The sequence below is a fragment of the Helianthus annuus genome, chromosome 11 (genome assembly GCF_002127325.2).
Source record: "Helianthus annuus cultivar XRQ/B chromosome 11, HanXRQr2.0-SUNRISE, whole genome shotgun sequence".
NCBI lineage: Eukaryota > Viridiplantae > Streptophyta > Magnoliopsida > Asterales > Asteraceae > Helianthus > Helianthus annuus.
Window position 1 is genome coordinate 186,755,894 of NC_035443.2, and position 27,355 is coordinate 186,783,248.

The 27,355-nt window shown below is 36.9% G+C and overlaps 2 protein-coding genes and 1 pseudogene across 2 annotated transcripts in view; all 3 read left to right on the top strand.

Moving 5' to 3' along the window:
• LOC118484342 (dual specificity protein kinase pyk3-like) overlaps positions 1-11,382 on the top strand; it is a 102,566-nt gene extending 91,184 nt beyond the window's left edge. Inside the window, exons 2-7 of the mRNA XM_035980377.1 lie at positions 71-157; positions 4,190-5,179; positions 5,700-6,599; positions 7,153-8,089; positions 9,841-10,848; positions 11,193-11,382. Coding sequence (XP_035836270.1) covers positions 4,502-5,179; positions 5,700-6,599; positions 7,153-7,863 — 2,289 coding nt within the window. The 5' untranslated portion in view covers positions 71-157; positions 4,190-4,501 and the 3' untranslated portion in view covers positions 7,864-8,089; positions 9,841-10,848; positions 11,193-11,382. The remainder of the gene's footprint in view (positions 1-70; positions 158-4,189; positions 5,180-5,699; positions 6,600-7,152; positions 8,090-9,840; positions 10,849-11,192) is intronic.
• LOC118484220 (probable receptor-like protein kinase At2g23200) lies at positions 7,880-11,402 on the top strand. The gene is made up of 3 exons (XM_035980223.1): positions 7,880-8,089; positions 9,841-10,848; positions 11,193-11,402. The coding sequence occupies exons 1-3, from the start codon at positions 7,880-7,882 to the stop codon at positions 11,400-11,402; spliced, it is 1,428 nt and encodes a 475-aa protein (XP_035836116.1).
• Positions 11,403-12,409: 1,007 nt separating this feature from the next.
• LOC118484221 lies at positions 12,410-17,130 on the top strand (annotated as a pseudogene).
• The last annotated feature ends 10,225 nt before the right edge of the window (positions 17,131-27,355 follow it).

A 27,355-nucleotide genomic window follows, 5' to 3' on the forward strand; every position in this document is an offset into this window, starting at 1 on the left:
AAGTTTCACATACAGGTAATTTATAGTTAGAATTTGGGTACTCATTTTATTTTCTTATCATCCCTTAAAGGAGGAGGAAGTACAATGCCCAGATAGGGATGACGTTGCAACTAAGCTTGGGAAGCAATTGGAACTTCAGGTGACACATGAAATTATTGTAAGACCTTCCTTTATGTTTTCCTTTCATTGTTCCCACATATTAATTTGACTTTTGGTTCTAATAAGCGAAAAACATGAGATAATATGAGGCGTTTGCATCTTAAATATGGTGAGGTGCTAGATGAGAGGCAGGAGCTTCACTTGCGCGGCGTGATGCAATTACGGAAGCAGTTAAATGGCTCAAGAATGCTTAGTTAATCAAAGTCTCTAATTTGAACTAGGGTTGGCAAAATGGGTGGGTTGGGCAGGTTTGGGTAATGGGTTAGGATGGGTATGGGTTAGGATGGGTTTGGGTTAGAATGAGTTTATTAAGAAATAAGTTAGGATGAGTTTAGGTCGAGATGAATTTTTGTCAAGATGGATTTGGGCATGATAGGCTAAAAATATAAACAAATAAAAAAATAAAAAAATAAATAAATCAAAAATTCTAAAAATAAAAAAAAATCAAAAAATAAAAAAATTTTAAAAATCAAAAAAATCAAAAATAAAAGAAATAAAAAAATTGAAAAAAAGGTTCAGTGCTTTTTGGGGATTGTACGTAGATGTGACAAAAAATCAGAATTTTTTTAAAAAAATTAGATATTTGTACACCGCTTTAGCATCTTAATACAAGCAAATCAATCTAGATGACAGATTGACAGAAATATAAGCTTGTTAAGTAATACCAAAACTTTCCGGTTGTATACATACATAGATCATCCACAAGTGGAACTTGCACTCAGCTGAACCAGAACCAGCAAAATATTATATTCACACACATGATTCATTTGCAATACTAAATTACAATCATTTAAAAATAAAAAGCCTCAATTTGTCTTTTTAGGTTTATTTGAATATGATCTAATCATCAATTCACAAAACTAATGGTAATCACAACCCTAAAATTCAAAAATCCTTTTTCTTCACAAAACAAATCTCTAATTAATCAGCAGGTAGATTGAACAATAAAACAAACACAAATGATAAATCTACCTTGAGAAGATATTCTCTTGACAGCAGAAGCTGTACATTTCTTTATCTTGAAGAAATCAAATACTTTGGTCTGCCTAAAATTAAAATCAAATCAAAACTCTCAAACATTTCATGCAGACACGCAATACGTAAACGGAAAACTCAATACTTTTAACCGCCGGAATAATGTATTTTAATAATCCAAACTTTTAGTCATTGGCCGGCAACGGTCCCAACTTCAAAAATAACTGGTGGTAGTCTCAACTTTTCACATATTGTAAACAAATGGATTTTTACTAAAAAAAACCTTAATTTCTTTTTGTCTCTTTATCCTTTTCGGTTTAGTAAAGGTCCATTGGTTTACATTATATGAAAAAGTTTCCGAAAAGGATAAAGAGACAAAAAGAAATTAAGGTTTTTTTAGTAAAAGTCCATTGGTTTACAATATATGAAAAGTTGGGACCACCACCGGTTATTTTTGAAGTTGGGACCGTTTCAGGCCAATAACTAAAAGTTTGGATTATTAAAATCCATTATTCCTTAACCGCCGGCGGAGGATGATCAGAGCATTGACTGCAGAACCAGGGGCCAATCGGAACACGAACAACGATAGGGCGGAGACACGTCATGTGAAACGCTTTATCACATTTATCGCACAGCAGCAACTGGTGGTCCCGGTCACCTGAGCTGCATTCATCGCAAATGGTGTCATTACAGTCGTTGTTGTGTTCAACGACAGAGGACATAGAGAGAGTACAATGATTTAGGGTTGAATCCATGAAGTCTGATGCGTTTTTGGGTTAGAGAATTAAAAACTCATCCTCACCCATGTTAAAATTTAGATGGATATTTTAAAATCCATCCTAACCCATCTTTACTAAATCCTCAGCCCAAGAACAAAGTTCTCTATTTAAATTCAATACAAAAATAATCAAAGTCTCTAATTTGAACCATAGGTTCCAAGAAAAAAGTTCTACAATTGAAATTCAATAAAAAAAAACTAAGTGATAAACACTAATAAATAAAAAGATAAAAATGAAACAATATAAAGAAAAGATAATTAAAATAAATATTTAAATTAAGTATACGGATAATGATAATGATATACTCTCCATCTTTCAGAAAACTCAATTATTAACCGTTGGCCACTAACATTTTCAAGGACCAAAGCCACCTGGGGCAAAAGAAATAATGTTTTCTTTCTTCTTATCTATTCCAAGGACACACAACTTTACTGTTTCCATATATTAATTGGCGTTAGGTTTCTAATTGCCATTGGGCCTGTTTTATTTTCTGTTCTCACATAATTCAACTGTTTAGCACCCTTTAAATAATTTTTTTAGACATAAAATTCAGCTCCTTTAAGATTTTGTGACCCACCGTCAATTTTTTTTTTCTGTAACTAATCCATGAAATGTTTTCATAAAAAAATCAAAAAAAAAGTTCAGTGCTTTTTGAGGATTGTACGTAGAGGTGACAAAAAATCAGAATTTTATTTAAAAAAAAATTAGATATTTCTACACGGCTTTAGCATCTTAATACAAGCAATTCAATCTAGTTTTCATAATGTTTAGGAATATTGGATTTTAATAACCTCAATTATTCGCAGTTGGCCACTAACAGTTCCAACTTAAAAAATAACTACTGGTAGCCCCAACTATTGATATATTGGCCACCAATGAACCCTGACTAACAGCACACTAACGTAGTTACTCTCCGGTCGCTGGAAAACCGTTTTTGTCCAAAAAAAGGTTTCTAAAGGTTCGATCTAAAGTTACAAAGAGGTTTGGTACTAAAATATTGAGTTTTCCGGCGAAAAAGGAGTTTTCGGACGACTTTAATAATTGGGGTGTTTACTAGAAAAAGGTTCACAAAGGTCCATAATGAGGTTACAAAGAGGTTCGGGACGAAAATGTTAAGTTTTCCGGCCAAAAATGAGTTTTCCGGCCGAAAAACGTTTTTCCGGTGTGACTGTAGACTAACAACGTCAGGATTTTATTAGTCAGGGTCCATCGGAGGCCAATATATTAAAAGTTAGTACTGTTAGTGGTTATTATTAAAGCTGTGACTATTGGCGGTCAACGGTGAATAGTTGAGATTATTAAATCCAATATTCCTAATGTTAAGAGCTTGAAGATTTTGGTTGAACGCTCCCCACGCCCGCTATCCCCACCAAGCGCACCCACCCGTCGCAATGTTCGCGCCCTCTTGTAGCTAATGTGACAGCATTGGCGCCCCCAATGGAACCCCATAACACATGTTCTATCTATCTCTCTGCATACCTGCCTAGTCTACCTTGAAAACAAAAAAAAAGGGTATATTAAATTAACTTGTAAGTTCTATTATTCTTATTAAGTTGTCTTACAAAATTCTTGTTCCTATGCGTTATCATCTAAGTATTTATAACATCTAATTTTTCATTTGATTTATGAAACAAGTTAAAAACGTTAAATAGTTTCAAGTGTTACAATAGATACTTCCTCAACTTCCCTTTTACAGTTTATTATTTAATTTTATTTTAACTACATAAAGATTAACATATATAATCTTCTTTCTATACCAATAATTAACTTAATTACTTGGTCTAGCAACTTCTTTCACTTCAATAACACTAAGGCAGCACATACTATTAACAGCAATATATAATTTTAGCAAAACTATTCTTAGGCTTATTATAGGCAACGTACAATAAATTTGACCATGCTTAACCCATAAAATTTATATTGGTTTCATATTATCACTCAATGTATCTATCTGGGCCTTATTTACTTATTGAGCTAAACTATAAATGATTTGTGGGCTTGTAAAAACGTGGTGGGCTGGACCATTGTAAGGCAACCAAATGTGAAACTAGGGCACATGAAATAGAAGTAAAGCAGGGGTCGTCTGGTTTCCAGAGTCGAGTGACGGACATTTGGTTACCTCAAATCTGGCTGGAACTTTCACTGTCATGCGAAGAGGGTGGAATTAGATGGATATTAACTTCATCTGAAGAAATATTAACTATTCAATTTCTTTCAATTCCCTTCTCGTTTTTCTATCTTAGTTGTAACTCCCTTGTCAAATATTTAATTTGCAGGTGGGGAAGAACTTGGAACACTTGAAGATTCCTCTCACTCATATTCAATCAGCAACCCATGATTTCTCAACTAAATACAAAATTGTAGATTTCAGAGATGGCTATGCTTTCTACAGAGCAGAACTCGAGCATTATGATAAAGAGAATCCATCATCCAAGAGACACAACACTGTACTTATCAAACGCTACCCCCCTTCTGGAAATGAGTTCTATGGAGAAACAGAGTTTCTCGTAGAAATAGAAATTCTTTCCGGTGGAGTTAAGCATCCCAACATAGTCAATCTGCTTGGATTTTGTTTTGAAGAGTCTGAGATGATCCTTGTCATTGACAATTTTTCTAATGGATTTCTTGGTGAGAATTTGGGAAACATCAAAGACAAGCGTCTTTTGAATTGGGAAAACCGTTTGAAAATATGCATTGAGGTTGCACACGCATTAAGGTACATTCACTATGAGATGGAAGACCAGAAGATGATAATAAACCGTGATATATGCAGTTACAACATTGGGTTGGACGAGAATTTTGGGGCAAAGATTATTAATTTTTCGTGGTCTGTATTCCTGCCTCCAAATCAAGATAACGAAGCTCTCTATCACAAAATTCGTTTTGACAGACCAAGCTACAGAGATCCACAGTATGAGAAGACTGGTAAGTTGAAAAGAGAATCAGATGTTTATGGTTTCGGAGTAGTCTTGTTTGAAATTCTATGTGGGAGATTAGCCTATGACCCAATTTACAAGAAGGAGAGTGACAAAGGGCTGGCTTTTGTGGCAAGACGAAGCTTCAGCATAGGAACACTAGAAGAGATGATAGATCCTATATTAAAGGAAGAAATTGGTGAAATCAAATTTGTTCTAAATAGAGGACCCAACAAGGATTCTTTGCACACGTTTATTACAATTGCACACCAGTGTGTGGCAGAAACTCAAGACCAACGCCCAACAATGAAAGTCGTAGTCAAGGAACTTGAAAAAGCATTATTCTTTCAAGTAAGTTACTGTTCTAAATTCAGTTTATCAACGCCTAGAAGTAATCTGTGTTATGGTTCCCTGTTATATAGAAAACAAAAAATTAGAATGCTTTATGAGGTTGGGTTCAAATTATATGAAATTCATTGTTAAAAATCTTTTCCACTTTATAATGTCTTGCATCAACCTATCAGGTTTACTTTTTAGACATTGTAGGAATTTATCAATCCTACCTTTTAGACTATCAAGTTAGGACTTTGCTAGAATTGCTTATACGTAAGTATAATAATAAATAAAAGTTCAATCCAAAACTTTTAGAAAACACAGTACGGTGCATATTTAATTCATAAAGGACATTTATCATCATATTAAAATCATGTTGTTTAGTGTTTGTGATCAATGATACGACTCAATTATCAATTTACTTATCATTTATAGTTTTTCATAATATTTAGAAAAAGATAATACCAATTTAGTTTTCTATTACCACTTTATTTAGTTATCAATATATTTATTTGAATTGTTGTATCATGTTTGACAGAACAACAACAAGGATAACCCCAAAATGTCACTTGAAGACATAAAACGGGTGACACAAAACTTTCATGATGACAATTTCATCGGTGGGGGAGGATTCGGTAAAGTCTATAAAGGAAACCTTCAAGATGGAGATGGATTTAAAACCATTGTTGCAAAGCGATTGGATACAAGATTTGGTCAAGGAGAACAACAATTCTTTAGTGAGCTTCAAATTCTTTTGGATTATAAACATGAGAATGTCATTGGTCTGGTAGGCTACTGTGATGAAACTGATGAAAAAGTCCTTATCTATGAGTATTTGTCCAAGGGAAGTCTTGATAGGTATTTGAATCATACTTCTCTTACATGGGTGAAACGACTTAATATATGCATTGATGTTGCAAGAGCGTTGGATTTCCTACACGGAGGAGTAGGAAAACAAGCAAAGGTGATACATAGGGACATCAAAACTGAAAACATCCTGTTAAACAATGATTGGAAAGCAAAACTGGCTGATTTTGGGCTTTCGCTAATATGTTCAATAAATCAGGAAACAGACTATATTATCGATCATGCGTGTGGCACAAAAGGATACGTGGACCCACTTTATAGACAATCGGGATTCCTAACCATAGAATCCGATATTTACTCGTTTGGTGTTGTTTTATTTGAGATTTTGTGCGGGAGATCAACGTTTGAAATCCAAAAACGTGAGGGCCACTATCTACGAGATTTCATTGAAAAAAGTTTTAAAGAAGGAAAGCATGGTGAGGTGGTGTTCAAACAAATAAGGGAACATATCGTGCCTAAATCACTAATTACATTTCAAGAGGTTGCCTACCAATGCCTACATCTTGAGAGAGAAAAACGGCCGACAACAAAAAAAGTTTTGATGCAACTGAAGAAAGCATTGGTATTTCAAGTAAGTTATCCCAGTTTTATGAAAGCAAAGTTCCATTAACTGCACTAATACAAATTATGACTTTAACTTGTGTTCATCAAAAGGTTATTAATGGTATTTTTATAGATTAATCTTTTAACGACAAGAACAAACACACACACATGTGTGTGTATTAGAAACTGTATTTATTCCAAATGTTTTAGTGTATTTTTTACGTTTTTATTATTAATATCTTTAGGGTAAATTACTTGAATTTTGTAATTTTTTTGTTATATTTGAATATCTAAAAAATTATTGATAAGCGGATAAAAAAGTATGCTATTGCTTATTTACGTGTGTATTAAACTTAAGAGTTTAATATATTGTGTGTACTATTAGTCGTGGCTACCTTTAAATCATGTATATTTATTCAATTTTTAAGCTTATTTAATTAAGTGGAATAGAAAGTCAGGGACTGAGGTTGCTAGATCTGATATATTTATGTATGTGTGGTTGCTCATATATCTTATTAGATCTTACCTTCTCTTTCATTTGTAACCTGTTGTTTTAACACTCCCTTCTGCTTGATAAACAGAACATGGCATCAACAATGAACCAGTTTGCTCACTTACAAATCCCACTTGAAGCTGTGGCGAAGGCCACCAACAACTTTCATCATGATAACATCATCGAACATGGTGGAGTTGGTATTGCATATAAAGGACGACTCTTGTGGTCTGGGAGGTTGATGGAGATCATTGCACGGAGATTTGATTGTAAGCATGTGGATGGAGACCTCGAGTTCTTGGCAGAAATTTCAGCGCTTTCTGATCTCAAGCATAAAAATCTGGTCTCTGTTATTGGGTTTTGTGATGAGATAGATGAAAAGATCATTGTAACCACGTATGGGGCCAATGGAAGTCTAGGCCAGTATCTAAACAGCCTGAACCTCACATGGAAGCAAAGATTGAGGATATGTCTAGGTGTGGCTCGTGCGTTGAGTCACCTACATTATGACAAGGGACGTGATTATGCTATTCTACATTGTAACATCAATAGCAACACAATTTTGCTAGACGATAACTGGGAAACCAAGTTATCCGGTTTTGAATTTTCCATCAAACAATCACTAAACTATAAGGACCAGGTGTGCCCTTGTGAACACACTGGCACAATGGGGTGTATGGACCCAGCAATTGAAAAGACGGGAGGTGTGACCCAAAAGTCAGACATCTACTCATTCGGTGTTGTTTTATTCGAAACATTGTGCGGGAGGAAAGCAGTAATTCAGAACGAGGGAGGCTGATAGATCTCTAGCTCAGATGGCCAAGTATGGTTATGAAAATGGTACATTGCATGATATAATCCATCCTCAACTTTTAAATCAAATATTATCTCCGCAATCACTCCTCATATACTCAAAGGTAGCGTATTCTTGCTTAAATGAGGATCGAGCAGACCGCCCAAATATGCACTATATTACGGCTAAACTTGAGAAAGCATTGGAACTTCAATTGCGTGGTGAAAATATTGTAAGACTTTTTTTCCTATTTTATTATCTTTTTTTTGGTGTACATCATTCATGCATATTAATTTTCCTTTTGAATCTGTATTTTTATATCTTATTCTACTCAAAAGTACCTGAAAATAGGAGGTAAAAGAAATCTAAATGAATGAAAAAACATGAAACATCCAGGATGGGTAACACACTTTTATTTTTTGCAAGTTTGGGATATGTATGGTATTAGTTGATCCTGTCCAATTCACCGCATCAAAATATGATATATATGATTTTAAGACATATAGTAAATAGCATCTTTAAGTTATAAACTTGAAATTACTAAAAAAACATAAAATTTGTTAGAATTTTGTGTGAGTTTTTGATACTTTAAGTCGGGTTTTGGTGAGTTTATGATCGGATTTTGGTAATGGGTGTCCCAACGGGTAATTTTTTCACCACATATGACCATGCGAGGTATACACGATACGTGCGGATATACCCTGTACGTAGCCGATGGATAATGAATACGTGTGCGAATATGAGTACGATCTATTAGACACAATTTATAACCGGGTATGAAATTGAGATTACCAAAATCCGACACTTTAGCATTCATGGCGAATCAGACGGACTGGTTGGGTTGTCGCGTTGTTTATACACTTTTTTGTATGTAATTATCAGCATGGAAATAATAATTTATACTTTGAACATTAACTTTTTTGATGTTTATAGCTATTTTTGACTTACAACCTCTTTAAACATGCTATTTGTTAATTGCTTAATTTATTAAGAGTTTACTTATGTAATTATTAATCTTTTTTTATAGCACCTTTATTATTATTAGAGTAAACTACCAGGTTTGGTTAAACTTTAGTTTTGGTCTTTTATATTTATACTTGGCCGTAACCCATTGAATGTTTATTTCTAGTATTATTATTTTTTTGGTTATGATTTCACCCTTTGTTTGAAAATAGAAAAACAAAAAAGAAATTATTCAAGGGTTTGGTGTTTTTCAAAAACCCATGTTGTATATGGACGCCTATGGTCAGAGAAAACCTCAATCATTGATTTTTAAAGAACACCAGTATTCTTAAACATTCCCTACGTATCGAAATTGGGTTGCTTAAGAAACACCCTATTCATGAAAATCTAAGCAAATCAAACATGAGAGGTGACAAAAACATCCAGGCCAGTTGGTTGCAATAGAGGGGTGAGGGGGGATCAGGTTGTACTGCCCGCAGTGATGGTGTAGGGGTAAATTTATTATCACAACTATTTTATGCAATGGAAATTTTAATTCAATTAAACTTTACTAAAACACAGGATTTGGATTCCATTTAGATTATCAAAGTATGTGTATGGGCCTTATGTACAAACTGGATAACTATAAAAGTTTTATGGGATTGGGAAACGAGTTGGGCTAGACAATCTGTGAAGGCCCAACGGTGTATCTTAGATGGAGAATTAGGGCACACAATATATAGGGGCAAAAGGAACCGGTGGTTGGCTCCATTTTCGTTTTTGTTGAGGTTCCAAACAACATATATGAATTAGTATATGTCGATCAGAAGGCAAGGCTAAGGTCTGCTACATTTTAATCAGTTGGCAGTGAGGTGGAGATGGGTTGCTATACTCTGTACAGAACGGAACCCATTTGCCTTGTATAATTGTAGATCGATTCAATGTAATCTATAGTTTTTCTAAAAGTTTTAACAACACATTTTTTTCCTCAATTTATGTCAGTTTTGTAACTCTCCTTTTCCCTTTGTCACATATCTGCAGGAAAATAAGTTGGGACACTTGAAGATTCATCTCAATGATATTAAATCAGCAACAAATAATTTTTCTGAAGCATACAGAATTGTATCTTGGGATGACGATTATACTTTGTACAGAGCGGAACTCCACTGTTTTGATAAAGAAAATCTTTCATACCAGGAGGGGAAGTATGGAGGAGAACATCTGAAGGGGCAGAGCACTGTAGTTTTAAAAAGGTACCCTTCTGGACATGACTTGTATGGAGAAGAAGAGTTTGTTACAGAAATTGAAATACTAACGAGTGTTAAGCATCCAAACATTGTAAATCTACTTGGATTCTGTGTTGAGGATTCTGAGATGGTCCTTGTCACTGAGAATATCTCTAATGGATATCTTGTTGATTATTTGGGAAATGTCAACCACATGCGTGTTTTAACCTGGGAAAAACGTTTGAAAATTTGCATTGATGTTGCACATGCGTTGAATTACCTTCACCATGAGACGGAAGACCAAAAGATCATAATAAATCGTGATATAACTAGTTACAGCATTGGGCTGGATGAGAACTGGGGGGCAAAGATTGTTGACTTTTGGTTCTCCGTATGCCTGCCTCCAAATCAAGAAGACGAAGCTCTCTATCTCAGATGGATTGGCAGAGACCAATACATAGATCCAGAATACAAGAAGACCAATAAGTTAAAAAGAGAATCAGATGTTTATAGTTTTGGAGTTGTATTGTTTGAAATTCTATGTGGGGGGAAAGCCTTTGACCCAATTTACATGAAGGAGAATGTCAGTGGGTTGGGCCATGTGGCAAGACAAGGCTTCTGCATGGGAACACTAGAGGACATGATAGATCCTATATTAAAGGATGAAATCGGTGAAAACAATTTCGTTCTAACTAGAGGACCCAACAAGGATTCCTTGCACACATTTATGAAAATTGCATATCAGTGTGTAGCAGAAACTCAAGACCAACGTCCAACAATGAAAGTCGTTGTCAAGGAACTGGAGAAAGCACTATCATTTCAAGTAAGTCAATTTTCCAAAACATTAACCTTTTTATACACATGCAAAATGCTTGTTAATAGTAGACTAAATTAATAAAGCACAAACTGATTTTCATATGTACTATAGTATTTGTACTCAAATCATTACGTTTATATTGAAACAACACTAACTTTTAACTTTTAGTGTTCCGGTCCTAAGCCCATTCGTAACTATTGATGAAGTTATTAAAGTTTCTTTTTTTTAATCAAACTTACTATTTTTCTTTAACTATTGATGAAGTTATTAATGCCCTGACGTAGTATCCCCGGGGGCTGCTATTCTCTAATCACGATTTTAATATTCATTTGGCTTTCTCATTATCCCAGTTGAATTCAGAGGTAAAATCTGATTATGTGGAGGAGAAGAGTGATGCTTCCATAATTGAGACACAAGTAGTTGAGCTTTCTAATGAAGTGAACAATATGAACATGACTGGCGAATCTGAAAATTTTAAAATTCATAACAAGGAAAATATGTTACATGACCAAACCGATGACCCAGCTGAACCTGACTGTTGTAAGTTTGCTGTGTTTTGAATTTTTATTATTGATTTATCAAGTGGAGTGTTAAGCCGGTGAAATGTGAGTACAGGAAAGTCTCTTAGGAAGGCTGCTACACCTTCTTGGCCAAATATGTCAGAAACAAATGCACAAATATGAAAAGGAGGCTAAGTTGCAGGTGCTTTTGGTTGTTGTATTTGGTGGGGTCGGCTAGATAACGGTTTGCGTTCAAACAACTCATGTTTCATTGGGTGGATTGAGTTGGACTTTTTTGCATATATCTTAATTTGTTTGTACAAGTGAATGTCATGTTGATGCTTCTCTAGTTCTTTCTTTACTTGTTTATGTTGGTAATTTTAGTGCTATCGACATAATTTTAGTGTTATTGGATTAACTTGTCGACTAAGTCGGTCTTGTTAAAATTAAACGAGTTTGGAGATGCGGGAGTGCAAGCTCGATTTGGTTTACATGATCGGGTATCTGTTTGCTTTGGGCCTTGCTGAATCAATAAAACTAATTTGCGATTGGGCCTAAGTTGGTTATTTCATTTGGGCTTGTAAGCTTTAATCAGATCACTTGTATTTGGGCTTTGGGACTAAGTGGGTTATTTGTCATATTAATAATCACGTGTTTGTGGGCTTAGACTAGTTGTTCTAATAGGCCTATCATATTGGATGTGGGATTCTACGCATCCGTGTAAGTTTTGTGATAAGAAACAAACCTTTCCAGCTCAGGATGAGGTATGTGATGTTAACAGAGACTTTGGTGCTGTTGAGTTCAGCAAAGTAGATACACACTTGCTTCGGACTGTACTTCTCATTGCCCGCCCCAATGTTGGCAAATCCGCATTGTTTCATCGATTAGCTATTCTAATATATGTCTTTTACTCTAATATTATACGTGAGTTAGCTGGTCAGCCAGACATGTTGGGTAACTTGCCAAAACAAATTTGGGTAAAACGATAATTTTTTTCAAGGGTCAAAAATGTTTGGTTGACCTGAACGTTTTTTTGCCAAGAAGGTTATTGTGTCAAGAATAATATACTTATCCAATAAAATGATTTAGGAGCCTTTCAACCTGTTTGGCCCGTTTTATTTTAAGCTACTCTTTTTTACCCATTTGACCTGTTAAATCGTCACCCAAATTACACCATTTGTAAGTCAGTGGATATGGTATTTAGTTTTATTTATGCACAATGTGTGTTTGTACCTACTAATTTCTTTTTGTTGTATTTAATATCATTCATTATATATGGTTGGTGTGGATATGGTATTTAGTTTGATTAGAAGAAGAGGGGCACTTGTGTACAACACTCCTAATGATCATGTGACTAGAGACATATGAGAAGGGATCGCGAAATTGGGTGATTTGCGATTTAAGGTGTTGGATTCAGCCAGCTTAGAGGCTGAGGCTTCGTCTGGTTCTGTTCTTGGTCGGACTGCAGAAATGACCGCAAATGTGTTGAGAAAGTGTAAATTCGCACTATTTCTTATTGATGCAAGGTTAGTTTTATCTTCATCACTTGTTCATGCTCATACCTTTCTTTTTATGTGCACATAGAAACAAAATAAATTTCTTTTTTAGAGACGGGTTGCAGCCCATGGATTTGGATGTTGGAAAGTGGCTAAGAAAGCATGCTCCTGAAGTCAAAATTATTACGGTAATGAATAAAGCTGAATCACTTGATGATGGTCTTGGGTCTGCTAGTGAAGCGCGTACATTGAGATTTGGAGATCATGTTGCTCTCTCTGCAGAAACTGGTTTAGGGATGAATGATTTACATCAAGTTCGCATGCCATCGCTTGAACAACAACATATGCTTCTTCAAACTGTACGAGGTAAGAGTAGTTTATCAACCCTTAACTTCAGAAAATAGCATTCATGTCTCTTAACTTTGTAATGTTTTCCATCAATATTTTAAAAGCGTATATGGTGAATAATTCGAAGCCTCTCATTGATAACAATAATCCCTTTATATAGGGAGAGAATACAATCATAACCTACCTCTAATTAGGAAACATGATCACCATACAATTACAAAAGATAAAGACTATCTATACAAATAATATATCTTCTAAATATATATCTAACTATGTCGGCTAAGATTTCCCCGCAGTTTGAGCGGGCATAGGACAGACGCTCAAGCTGGAACGAAAGGACTGAAACAATTGACGGGACAATCCCTTGGTAAAAATATCTGCATATTGCAAGGGAGAAGGGACATGGAGAACGCGAATATCCCCAACACGAACTTTTTCACGAACAAAATGAATGTCAATTTCGATGTGCTTCGTTCTTTGATGTTGGACCGGGTTATCCGACATGTATACAGCTGAAACGTTGTCGCAATAGACCACTGTAGCGCGACTGAGCGGGAGATGTAATTCCAACAATAAGTTGCGTATCCACGTAGCTTCCGCAACTGCATTAGCGACGCCCCTATACTCTGCCTCGGCACTAGAACGAGAGATGGTTGGTTGACGGTTGGAGGACCACGAGATTAAATTATCCCCAAGAAAAACACAGTATCCACTAGTAGACCGACGAGAGTCTGGGCAGCCTCCCCAATCAGCATCTGAATAAGCGACCAGCGAATCGGTAGTGGATTTGCGAAGCCGAATGCCATAGTCGATAGTGCCTTGTAAATACCGTAAGATGCGCTTTAAAAATGCAAAATGTGGGTCACGAGGTTCATGCATAAACAAGCAAACCTGCTGAACGGCATATGAAATGTCAGGACGAGTAAACGTCAAATATTGTAAGGCACCCGCAAGGTTTCGATATAAAGTAGGATCAACAAAGAGTGGACCATCCGAAGCACTAAGTTTCGATGATAAGTCAACGGGGGTGGTGCATGGTTTGCAAGAGGACATGGATGCACGTTTTAGAACGTCCTTTACATACTGCGATTGATCCAAGAATAACCCGTCGGATTGTTTTGTTACCTTGATGCCCAAAAAATGATGTAACTGACCCAAATCGGTCATGGCGAACTCTCGTGAGAGCATATGAATAATTTCCTGTAAGAGTTGAGTAGTCGATGCAGTTAACACAATATCATCAACGTATAAAAGAAGATACGCTGTTTGAGATCCCCGTGAAAAAATGAACAAAGAATTGTCACAACTGCTGCTTCGAAAACCTTGTGATAATAAAAATGTGGCAAATCTGGTGTACCATGCACGAGGTGCCTGCTTAAGGCCATAAAGAGACTTCTTCAACCTGCAGACAAAATTGAGATAACGGCTGTCCACAAACCCTGGAGGTTGATGCATAAAAACCGTCTCATTTAAAGTGCCATGCAAAAAAGCGTTCTTGACATCTAACTGATGAATTGGCCAGGAACGAGAAACAGCAATGGAGAGAACGGTGCGTATTGTAGCAGGTTTCACCACTGGACTGAATCTTCACAGTCAACTCCCACAGTTTGTGACTTACCATTAACCACTATCCGAGCTTTGTAACGCTCAAGTGACCCATCAGATTTAAATTTGTGGCGAAAAAGCCACATGCACCGGATGACTGGCCGATCAGCCGGTCTGGGGACAAGTTCCCATGTCTTATTTTCCTGTAAAGCACGAAACTCAGCCTGCATGGCAGACATCCAATGAGGGTCGGCAAAGGCTTTGGCATAAGAGGTGGGGGCCGGGGAGGTTGTTTTGGTCACTAAGGTACGGTGGGCTTTGGATCGGGTGGTCATAGGGTGTGTGTTTGTGGCCTGGGGGGGTACGACTGGTGGTTCATGTGACAACGGGGGTGGAGGCTGAGGTGAGGTGGTGGCTGCTGTGGATGTGTTGGGAACCGTGGAAGGTGGATGTGGTGGTTTAGGACGACGAGTGTAGGTATATTGGAAAGGGGAGGTGGAGTGTAACCGAGCGGGTGGGCAGGAGGAGGTGGGTACGGATGGGCTAAAGGTGAACCCGGGGGGTATGGAATCATCAAGGAATGAGTATCGGGATGTCCACAAATCACAGTGTATGATATCGAAAGGAGCAAACGTAAATGAATTAGATTCATAAAATGGTAAACTTTTACTGTTGGCTAAATGACAAGAATTGCAAAAAGTAGAAAGCTTGTTCGAATTACATGGTAAATTAAAATTTCTAGACAAAATATCAAAAACTTGTTTGCCAGGGTGGCCAAGACGGTCATGCCAAGGTAAAGTAGCAGCGGTGAGGGTGCAAGCTTGTGGTGGTAACGTTGGAGGAGTGACTGGATAAAGGTCGCCCGTACTATTGTGGCGGGAGAGGAGCCGTCCCGTTTTGAGATCCTTCAAGGAAAAACCAAAAGGATCAAACTCAATAGAAACATTGTTATCACGAGTAAAACGGCGGACGGACAATAAGTTTTTGATAACATGTGGGCTATAAAGTAGGTCAGGAAGAATGTAGGTACGGTTGTGTATTGGTAGGTAACCAGTGCCAGAGCCCTCAATTGGTAAGTACTGTCCGTTGCCGACTAAAAGTTTAGTGTTAACAGTAAATAAGTCAGGGCGATGAATCATACCTTGGTTGTCAGTGACGTGACGCTCAACACCTGTATCCATATGTGGAAGTGGGTCTGTGTAGCCGAGATTAATGTTGTTCATGGCAGCACTTACGTCGGATGGACATAACGCATTGAATAATTCGATGCCTCTCATTGATAACAATAATCCCTTTATATAGGGAGAGAATACAATCATAACCTACCTCTAATTAGGAAACATGATCACCATACAATTACAAAAGATAAAGACTATCTATACAAATAATATATCTTCTAAATATATATCTAACTATGTCGGCTAAGATATTTGTTGCTATTTCGCAACTCAGATGAAACTAATGAAGAGGTGTCAAAGCTACCACTGCAGTTAGCATTGTGGGCCGGCCTAACGTTGGCAAGTCAGCCTTGTTGAATGCAATTCTGCAGGAAGAGCGAGTTTTGGTGGGCCCAGAAGCAAGCTTAACAAGAGATTTGGTCAGAGTCGAGTTTAAATTTCAAGGAAGAACGATATACATGGTAATTTAAATTTCTAAAGTTGGTAAATTTCAAGGAAGAACGATATACATGTATGTATTATTGGTGACAGGGATACCAGTTGTCTTTCTTTCAGCATTAGAAGGGAAATGCAGAATAGATGTAATGCAGCAGGTCATTGAGACATACAAAAAGTGGTGTTTGAGGTTATCAACTGCTCGACTTAACCGTTGGCTGCGCAAGGTTATCATCATTGGTCCCTATAATAATAATTATTATTATTATCATCGTTGTTATTGTTATTATCATTATTGTTATTATTGTAAAAACATTATTGTTTCAGGTAATGAGTAGACATTCTTGGAAGGATGTAGCAGGTCAGCCCAAGGTGAAGTATTTTACACAAGTGAAAGCCCGACCACCCACTTTCGTGGCCTTTGTTAGCGGAAAGACGAGACTTTTAGACACAGACTTGAGGTTCTTAACAAGATCTTTGAAGGAGGACTTTGATACGATGGGTGGGATCCCTGTTCGCATATTGCATCGAGCAGTTGTCAAAAATACCCCTGGCAGTAACAACAATAGCAAGACTAAAAAGTATGCCGGGAAACGTGCTGCAGGAGAGACGTCTGATAAGAGGATTACTCAACAGTCGACACCACTTAAGATATGTTGGTTTGGTTGTACGCTACATGTAGTTACTATTCTGATATATTACTCATATATCGGTTATCGGTCCCCTTGTGAGATATCGGTGCAAAATATCGGTCTATGTACCGATATTATCAGCGATATTGAATGATATATCGCCGATTTTCCCGATATCAACACCTTTCTGAGTTCTACTATTCGTCTTTCTTCTTATTGCTGCTATTAGTGTTTGAATTCTTAATTGTTAGTTGTTAGTGTTAAATGTTAGTCAGTTCCTAGTTGCTATAATTGTTAGTGTTTTGCAAGTTGCAAAAGGTTGAGAGTATACTGATTTGTTAGTGTTAAATTGCTATATATAGAAATTTAACATGATATTAAAATTAGTGATATTCCACTGCAATAGCTGATGTCTCAAATATCGGTCCTTGACCATATCCGATATTTTACATTAACTACTTAGACGCAACTAGTAGAAATTAATGTGAAAGATAGGTGGATTATGGTGGTGTATTTGGCAAAAAAATCATACAGCAGGTAGGGCCGTTCAAATTGCTCGCCGCTTGTCGCTCGCTCGACGCTCGTTCGGAAATTGCTCAGAAAATGCTCGTTCGATTTGACGCTCGGTTGTAAACGAGCCGCTCTGCTCGGTTCGGTTTGTAAACGAGCCAAGCATGAGAAAAGGTCCGCTCGGCTCGGTTCGGCTCGAATTATTATTTTTAATTAGTATATATACATATACACTTACATATATAATAAACATGTATACACACACATATATATACACACAAATATAAATTATACATATATATACACACACCTAAATATATACACACATTACACATACATATATACTTAAATATAAATTAAATTTAGAGTTTTATATGTACCACTCTATTAGATTTTGGTCCACTATATACAAATTTACAACTATATCTATACGTAGTAGCGCAATCACGCCGATAAAAAAAATTAATATCAAATCTAAAATTTAAACCATAAACCTTTCAAGGATAGTCTGCTCATCGCCTCAATGTTTCATGTCGTTACCTTACGTCAATCGTCTCCTGCTCTCAACGCAATTGCTCGTGCAATATAATCATCGGCTCGTCGGCCACAACATTGTTATTCATAAGAAAAATATTATGCCATAAAAGGTGCATCTTTTTAAAGACATAAAAACTTGCTACCCAACATTGTCACTACCACTCTCATAAAATTTAAATTGGGCGACATGGTTGTCCAAATCGCTCAAACTTCGCTCGACGCTCGCTCGGAATTTTTACCGCTCGAAAAATGCTCGCTTTATTTGAGGCTCGGTTCTAAATGAGCCGCTCTGCTCGGTTCGGTTTGTAAACGAGCCAAGCACGAGCAAAGGTCTGCTCGGTTTGGCTCGGCTCGTGAACAGCCCTAACAGCAGGTGCAGTGTGTTGTTTTTGCAATATTACCCCTCCTATACATGGATGACAAATTAATAATCTAATAAAATCTTTCACCCATACATACAAGTATAAAATCACAAAGAGAGAGAGAGATTAAGTTGTATGTATTAAATTATCTTAATAATTATTATCACTTTTTCATAAATCAGTTCCAACCCTTTATCAAACACCAACAATATTGGTTGCTATAAAACATGACACTTTTTACTACCCTCTAATCCTCAATACATAAACGTAGAGCATCAGTAATTCCGTATGATGTCATATAGAATGGGTAATATAATATTGGTTAACGACTTCACGTTAAACATAGTTTGTTAGAACAACTTACATGATGGGTTGGGTGATAAAAGTAATAAAATTCTAGGATGTCTATGATGGAAATTAAAAAAAACAAAGTTGTGAACTCTTAATTGATAAAATGAACAAATAACCATGCGTTATGGTCTAACGGCCTGACCTATGTGGACACCAAGCCGGCGTTATGTTGGGTTTTGAAGGCTTTAATCACACAGGGAAGACTACGTACAAAGAATGTGTTTACAAAACCTTAATTTCATTCATGCTAAAACTTACATTATATAGAAAAAAATACATACCCACTAACCCACTAACTAATAATTAGGGTCACTGTTGGTGCACTTGTGTCTGTACTTTGTCTGTATTCGGTCACGATGTAAACGATGTTCCTTAGTCCTGTAAGTTGACCAAGTCAACCGTCCTCCTGGTTTGACTTGGACCAACAGTTAGAAAATGTTTGTAAATGTTCTGTGTCGAAGGATAGCTCATCGAAGGATAATGTAGATCCTTCGATGGCCTCGAAAGATATGTTACGAAGGATAATGTTGGACTTCGAAGGATATGCAATCCTTCGAAGTATATGTGGATCCTTCGAACACTTTGTCATCGATAGATGATCCTTCGATCATCTATCGGATCCTTCGACCAGACATGCTGAGCTGGGTATATATATACCCATGCAGTGTATGTTAGAAGATAGATGCACACAGATAGAAAGATAGAGAGTTTGAGAGCATTCTGTCCGAAACACACACACACACTAGAGAGTTTGCAAAACACATTTGTGAACATTGAGCTTGTAACCGGAACCTTTCATTCGTATTAATACAAGTGGTGTTAATCGGTGAACCTTGTGTGTTTGTGTTTATACTTGTCTCATCCCGGTTTGCTTGCTAGCTTGGATTCCGTACTTGCTAGTGGGTTAGTATAACAAGGTTTAGGTTCGTCATCCTCCGTGAAGGGACCTACAAGTGGTATCAGAGCCGTGGCTCTTTACCTTGTTTAAAACCGGGTTTGTTCAAGTTCTTGGTGTGTTTGGACATTTGGTTTTGCACCCGTTTTTGGAGTTTTTATTGCACTTTTTAACTGAAAAACGTGTTCTAAACTTACCGGGAGTGTTCATAAGCGGGTTGGGTAACTTAAAAACTTGTTTTTTAAACTTTTGGTGATTTCCGGCCATATCTACGGTCATTATTCCGGTGACTGGTTCTGGATAAGGGGTGTCCATTTTGGGTAATATTTTCAAAGTTGGTAAGAAGGTACAGTCTGTCCATACCTTTTGCCGAAAGTTGACCCTCACCAACCCATCACCTTTTCACCAACCTTTCACATCAGTGTCAGTGTGTCAGTGGGTTTCGAAGGATATCTTTCGACATCGAAAGACCATCTTTCGATCAAGGAAGCTTCGATAGATATACATCTTTCGACCCATCCTTCGAAGTCAGAGTGTTATTCTTCGGCCCCAACAACAGCAGTTCATGGTACTTCAGAGGGTACTCCTCCAGTGGATGCCCATAGAACAGCTGAGGCTACTGCATCATCCTCCTCGTCAATTCCGGGCCTTGATTTGGTTGTTGATCTTAATCTTAACAACCTGGGTATAAATATTCCAGTTCCAGATAATCCAGAAACAAGGATTCATAATACCCATCCTCAACAAAACATCATTGGAAATGTGCAAAGTGGCGTTCAAACAAGAAACATGTTGCGAAACAACAATGACGGGTGGTCCGTAGGACAACCCTTAAATGAGCTAAATACATGCATATCCCATATTTTACACGGTTATGTATCATGAATGTGATAACTACGCAGATTTGTGATGTTACAGGTTAATCGGTTTAAACCGATGAATTTCGTATGCTTGATGATGAACCGGAACACCCATGGATGTCAACTGGGCATATTACGTTGCTAGGTACTTGTTTCGGGTGATGAAACAATTTCGAAACACAAGAAACGGATTTTGGGAAGAAGCAACAAGGCTACACAAAAGTCAACACACATCATCACAAGTCATGTGGACTTGAGGAGGGCATTATTTTAGTTTATTATTTTACTAATCATCATCACAAATAGATGATATGTTTGGCAGCTTCACAAAATAAAATCAACAAATATATCATCATGGGCAGCCAACACCAATAGGAGAACAAAACAAAATCACATTGGATGTGGCAGACTTGTGGGTGGACCAATTTTTAGTGGATTCACAAATTTTGGGATTGGGCCGCACATGGATATACACACATCGAAGGGTCTGGATTTTCGGTCAACATCCATCATCATCATACAACAACATCACCTCAATATTTTATATTAGCATACTTTTGTTAGAGCATTAATTGAAGGAACATCATCATTACATGCAGACTTCTAGGAAGGAGTTAACATAGAAGACTTTGGAGGACATTATGTCACATGGCAGGGACTTTTGGGGAGCCGAGATATACACAAGATAGTGGAGAGCATATGTAACTTATGGCATTTAATGTTTTTTTTATTTAGTTTTAAGAGGTATTTTCACTTATTTTTCGGTTACACATTACTCTCTAGACACAACGATCGGGTAGTGAACAATTTTGGGAGACTTGGTGGAGGATGGTTGTTCTAGCCATGAGTGGCTAAACTTTTGATGATTATCTTGGGTTGAAGGTTTGTGTAAGACTTTGTGTTTTGATTTTATATTTCTAGAATAATGAACTCTTCGTTATGATTTGTTTGTTATGGTGTGTGATTACTTGCTTGTAAATTGTTAATTAGTGTGCTAATCTTGTTTGAAACTATACGTTCTTGGTGCCGTTGGCAATTGAGATATCATAGGTAGAATTAAGATTGGGTGTTGATTAATTGGTCATCGGGTAACAACCTCGCGTTCTAGGAATCCGAGTACTTAGTTCCCTTTCACCACATCAAGTAGTCATACATGAATCATGTCTATGTGATTCTTTCTAGTTGAATGATAGCACAAATGTCGAAGCAAACCGGAAACTTAAGATAATCATTTGTCTCTAAATTGTTTACAAACTCAACTTTCATTTCGCAAATTAATTACTATTCTTAGTTTTTAAAACCAATCCAATCAAACCAACTCTTGAATTTTACTTTTCTTGCAATTAGTCTAATTTAGTTAATCTAGATAAATTCTCAAATAACACATTTTCCACAAACTCCCTGTGTTCGATACCCACTTACCGCTATCTATATAGTTGTTATTGGGATTAAATTTGATTGTGACCACGACATCACGTCAAATTTTGGCGCCGTTACCGGGGAGTAGTGCGCAACGTGTGTTATTTTTGATCCTTTTTAGTTTGTTATTTTTCTGGTTTATGCTGGGTGTGTTAGTGTGCAGGTATTGACAGGTGCATGCGTACTAGAAGCTCTCACAAGCTATCACCTTTGGCATTTGATCCGGAAATGAGTTACCAAGAGGAGTACGATTACGGTGATTATTATGATGAATATTCCCAACTTTCATATGAAGGCCCTCAGATGTACGATCAAGACTATTATCATGCTCAGTATACATTTGATCAGTATGGTTATGAATGTGTAACTCAACAACCTACTTTGCACTATCAGTCACATAAATCTGAAAGTCTTGACGAGATGATGAGAAAGAGACACATGGTTCATGTTGAAAAAGAATTAACAAAACCTCATTTGTCAATGGAAGAACGAGTAGAACTTTTGGAATGGAAATATGATTTGTTACCAAAAGAGGTGAAAGAGATGAGGCCAGGGACGTCGATATTGGAAAAACGTCAAGCAAAACAACACTGGATATATGTGCAGATTGAACAAATGACACCTATGGGTGATGTAGAAGAAAAGGTTGTGAGTCCTCCCGAACTTGAAACTGAATTATTAGGGCCAAATGAGGAATATACAATTGAAATTATTGTGGAGGAACCACCTATGGAGAGCAAAGTTGAGGGCCTTTTACTTGATGAACCAATCAAAGTTGATTACAACTCTCCGGCTGTGGTGGTTATGGAAACCAAGAGTGTTAAGGATGCATGTTTAGAAACTAGGAAGGTGGCACTTCATGATGTGGGAGATTTCATTCATAAGTTATGTTTATGGGAGAGTTTGGATTTGTTGGGCACAGAAAACGAAGTAGTGAAGTGGAGAGTAAACTACCGAGCATTTGCTGGAAATTCGGTAGGAAAATGTGGATTTAAAGAATTTTGCAAAGAAAGATGGGACGTGACAAAGCACACACACTATAGAAGAATCAAACACCGTGCTTACATCAACAACGAAAAAGGTAAATGTGCATTGAGACCACCTTGAGACATATCAGGTACGGTCGGGCTGAAGACCTAAACTTTAGCGCTGCTTGGGAGGCAACCCAAGGTGTTTTTAGATAAGTGCGGGGAAGATGTGCGGAGAGTTGCGTGAAGGTGATGATAGGAAGTCGGATTATCTACAACATCTGTTGTGTCAAACTTCACCAGGTCAATGTCCTCTTTCCTTACTCTTGTTATGTTCTTTAGTATTAAAATATTGGTATTAGTTGTTAAAAATAATAATAATAATAAAAAAAATAAAAAAATAATAAAAAAAAGAAATTTGGGATTTGAGAGTATTAGCGAAAGCTAATGTTTTTGTTAGAAGCGATCTTTCCCTCAAAACCATACATTGGGCAATATATCCCAAGTGTGGGGATGAGGGGAATTTTTTTGAGAATTTAAAAAAAAAATTTGTGAAACCAAGCGAAAATTGTTAAAATTTGAAAACTTGATATTGTTCCACTTGACACATCGATACCCATTCCTAGTCATTTCTTGGTGAGTGTTTGAGCCACATATGATTATTATAGATATTTCTTTGTTTTGAGTGGCGGTGTGTGTATTGTGTTAAAAGAACTTGTGTATGAATTCTTGTTAAATCCTAGAGTTAGCATGCTTTTGAAAATGATAGGGGACTTTTAGGTAGCCTCGTCTAGATGTGTGAGAGTGTGGGAATTAGGGGTTGGACCTCATACGTTACATATATGAGCTTGGTATTGTGAGGGGTGGGGGTTTGGTCTTTAGAAAGCCATGTTTGAGCCTTAGACCATTCGGTTGTGACCCAAACCTATTTCCTACAAAATTTTACCTATTGAGATGACCCGGTTTAGGAGATTTAGTATGTAGTATTGTTGTTCTTATATATATTGTTGAGTTTGATGTGTTATGAAAAAAAATGAAAGAAAAAATGACCAAAAAAAAAAGAAAGAAAAAAAAAAGAGAAAGAGGAAAATATGAAAAAAAAAAAAAGTATTTAGTTGCAATAGTAGTTGAGAATGTTGAAGAAGTTGTGTATATATTTGATGGTTGCTTTGTTTAGTGGTAGAAATAAAAACCGGGTCAAATCAATTAGCTCTCACATATATATTCCACCATTTTCCTACCTTTGCACCTAGTCCCGTTACAACCCGTAAGTCCTTTTGATTCATAAGCATGCTAAATACTCAATAAGAGGAGACTTGATTTTTATACAAGCTTATTGTCGCACAAACACACACATGCATTGAGTGGTTTAGCATTATGTGCTAATATTTCTTGTCACCGAGAGTTTTTGTGAGGGGTGTGTCTAGTGGTATGATTGAAAGTTAGTAAAAGGACGATACATTTTAGCTTGGTTTGCATGTTGATCGCTTGTGGTTTTGAAATAGTTTTTGAATCGGTTGCTTGGGACAAGCAACGGGTAAGTGTGGGGATGTGACGGGTGGTCCGTAGGACAACCCTTAAATGAGCTAAATACATGCATATCCCATATTTTACACGGTTATGTATCATGAATGTGATAACTACGCAGATTTGTGATGTTACAGGTTAATCGGTTTAAACCGATGAATTTCGTATGCTTGATGATGAACCGGAACACCCATGGATGTCAACTGGGCATATTACGTTGCTAGGTACTTGTTTCGGGTGATGAAACAATTTCGAAACACAAGAAACGGATTTTGGGAAGAAGCAACAAGGCTACACAAAAGTCAACACACATCATCACAAGTCATGTGGACTTGAGGAGGGCATTATTTTAGTTTATTATTTTACTAATCATCATCACAAATAGATGATATGTTTGGCAGCTTCACAAAATAAAATCAACAAATATATCATCATGGGCAGCCAACACCAATAGGAGAACAAAACAAAATCACATTGGATGTGGCAGACTTGTGGGTGGACCAATTTTTAGTGGATTCACAAATTTTGGGATTGGGCCGCACATGGATATACACACATCGAAGGGTCTGGATTTTCGGTCAACATCCATCATCATCATACAACAACATCACCTCAATATTTTATATTAGCATACTTTTGTTAGAGCATTAATTGAAGGAACATCATCATTACATGCAGACTTCTAGGAAGGAGTTAACATAGAAGACTTTGGAGGACATTATGTCACATGGCAGGGACTTTTGGGGAGCCGAGATATACACAAGATAGTGGAGAGCATATGTAACTTATGGCATTTAATGTTTTTTTTATTTAGTTTTAAGAGGTATTTTCACTTATTTTTCGGTTACACATTACTCTCTAGACACAACGATCGGGTAGTGAACAATTTTGGGAGACTTGGTGGAGGATGGTTGTTCTAGCCATGAGTGGCTAAACTTTTGATGATTATCTTGGGTTGAAGGTTTGTGTAAGACTTTGTGTTTTGATTTTATATTTCTAGAATAATGAACTCTTCGTTATGATTTGTTTGTTATGGTGTGTGATTACTTGCTTGTAAATTGTTAATTAGTGTGCTAATCTTGTTTGAAACTATACGTTCTTGGTGCCGTTGGCAATTGAGATATCATAGGTAGAATTAAGATTGGGTGTTGATTAATTGGTCATCGGGTAACAACCTCGCGTTCTAGGAATCCGAGTACTTAGTTCCCTTTCACCACATCAAGTAGTCATACATGAATCATGTCTATGTGATTCTTTCTAGTTGAATGATAGCACAAATGTCGAAGCAAACCGGAAACTTAAGATAATCATTTGTCTCTAAATTGTTTACAAACTCAACTTTCATTTCGCAAATTAATTACTATTCTTAGTTTTTAAAACCAATCCAATCAAACCAACTCTTGAATTTTACTTTTCTTGCAATTAGTCTAATTTAGTTAATCTAGATAAATTCTCAAATAACACATTTTCCACAAACTCCCTGTGTTCGATACCCACTTACCGCTATCTATATAGTTGTTATTGGGATTAAATTTGATTGTGACCACGACATCACGTCAAACAACAATGCAGGCTTGTATGCAGCTATTCGAGAATCCGGGCAACAAAACGATTGGTCCTTCGCGTGCTATGTCTCAAGTTAATCCGAAGGCCTCACATCTTGCAGCTGTTAAAAGGATTTTTCGTTATTTGAAGGCGTACCCTGACACCGGTCTGTGGTACCCTAGGGATAATAACATTGAATTGGTAGCATTCAGTGATTCTGATTTTGGCGGATGCAAAATCGACGGCAAATCCACAACGGCTGGATGTCAGTTTTTAGGAAATCGCCTAGTCACATGGCAGTGCAAGAAGCAGACGTGCGTCGCTACATCAACATGCGAAGCTGAATACATTGCTGCCTCAAGTTGTTGCTCCCAAGTTCTTTGGATCCAACAACAATTGCGGGACTGCGGTTTTGAATTCCTAACTACTCCTATTTACGTTGATAATTCTGCTGCTTTAGATATCACTAGAAATCCTGTGCAGCACTCAAAGACCAAACACATCGAAATCAAATATCACTTCATACGTGATTGCTTTGAGAAAAGGCTAATCGATGTTGTTAAGGTCCACACCGATGACCAACGTGCCGACTTATTTACCAAAGCTTTTGATAAATCAAGATTTGACTTTTTATTATTGGTAAACGGCATTAAGGTCAAGCAAGAGTAAAACCAACATCGGAAAATCATTTTTGTAAATATCTTTGTGTTTTTAAATTTGTCTTAGTTTATTGATTTTAGGGGGAGTAAATCCAAAAATCTGAAAATCCAAAAACATCGAAAAATTTCAAAAACACAAAAACAATAGAAAAGCAAAAATGAGTTTCCTGGCGAGCAAAAGAGAAAATGATAGTACATCAGTGGTCTATCCAAACCTCCTTAAACCTTAAATGAAAAACGATAAGCAGCTCTATATAAGATGTATCGGTAGGCTCACAATCATTTTAAAGTGTGCAGGTTGATATAAATCTTAATCGACTGAAGACCAGGTGGGAACCATTCATTGGCATATGGTCTTAGTACCGAAATTTCGTTTGATAGATTGTCGAGGTTCTGAGATATTCGGTCTTTATGCTGCTTATCATCTGGGTATCATGGTTGTATCTTTTACCGAAAAATAACGGGGACGCAAGTCTAGATCTTCCATGATACTATACATACGTGTACATATTACATATTGCATACTGCATTCGACCTCAATAAGTGATAAACAATCACATGTCCATATCAAATAAGTGATAAAATATCACATTTTTCCAGGAGCCAAGTTCGTCTCTCTGCTGTACGAAAGTACTGACCTGTTCACGGACTTGCTCCAGTGCCCTCATGCATATTGAAAATCAAGTTCCTCATAAATAAGTGATTATATCACATAGGGCTTGTTTTCAAATCAAAATAAGTGAGAA

Excerpts from the sequence above, each read along its gene's own strand:
- LOC118484220 (XM_035980223.1), top strand. The coding sequence starts at position 7,880 with ATGGCCAAGTATGGTTATGAAAATGGTACATTGCATGATATAATCCAT. Across the intron at positions 8,090-9,840 it reads AATTGCGTGGTGAAAATATT|GAAAATAAGTTGGGACACTT; the intron begins GTAAGACTTTTT and ends ACATATCTGCAG. Across the intron at positions 10,849-11,192 it reads AGAAAGCACTATCATTTCAA|TTGAATTCAGAGGTAAAATC; the intron begins GTAAGTCAATTT and ends TCATTATCCCAG.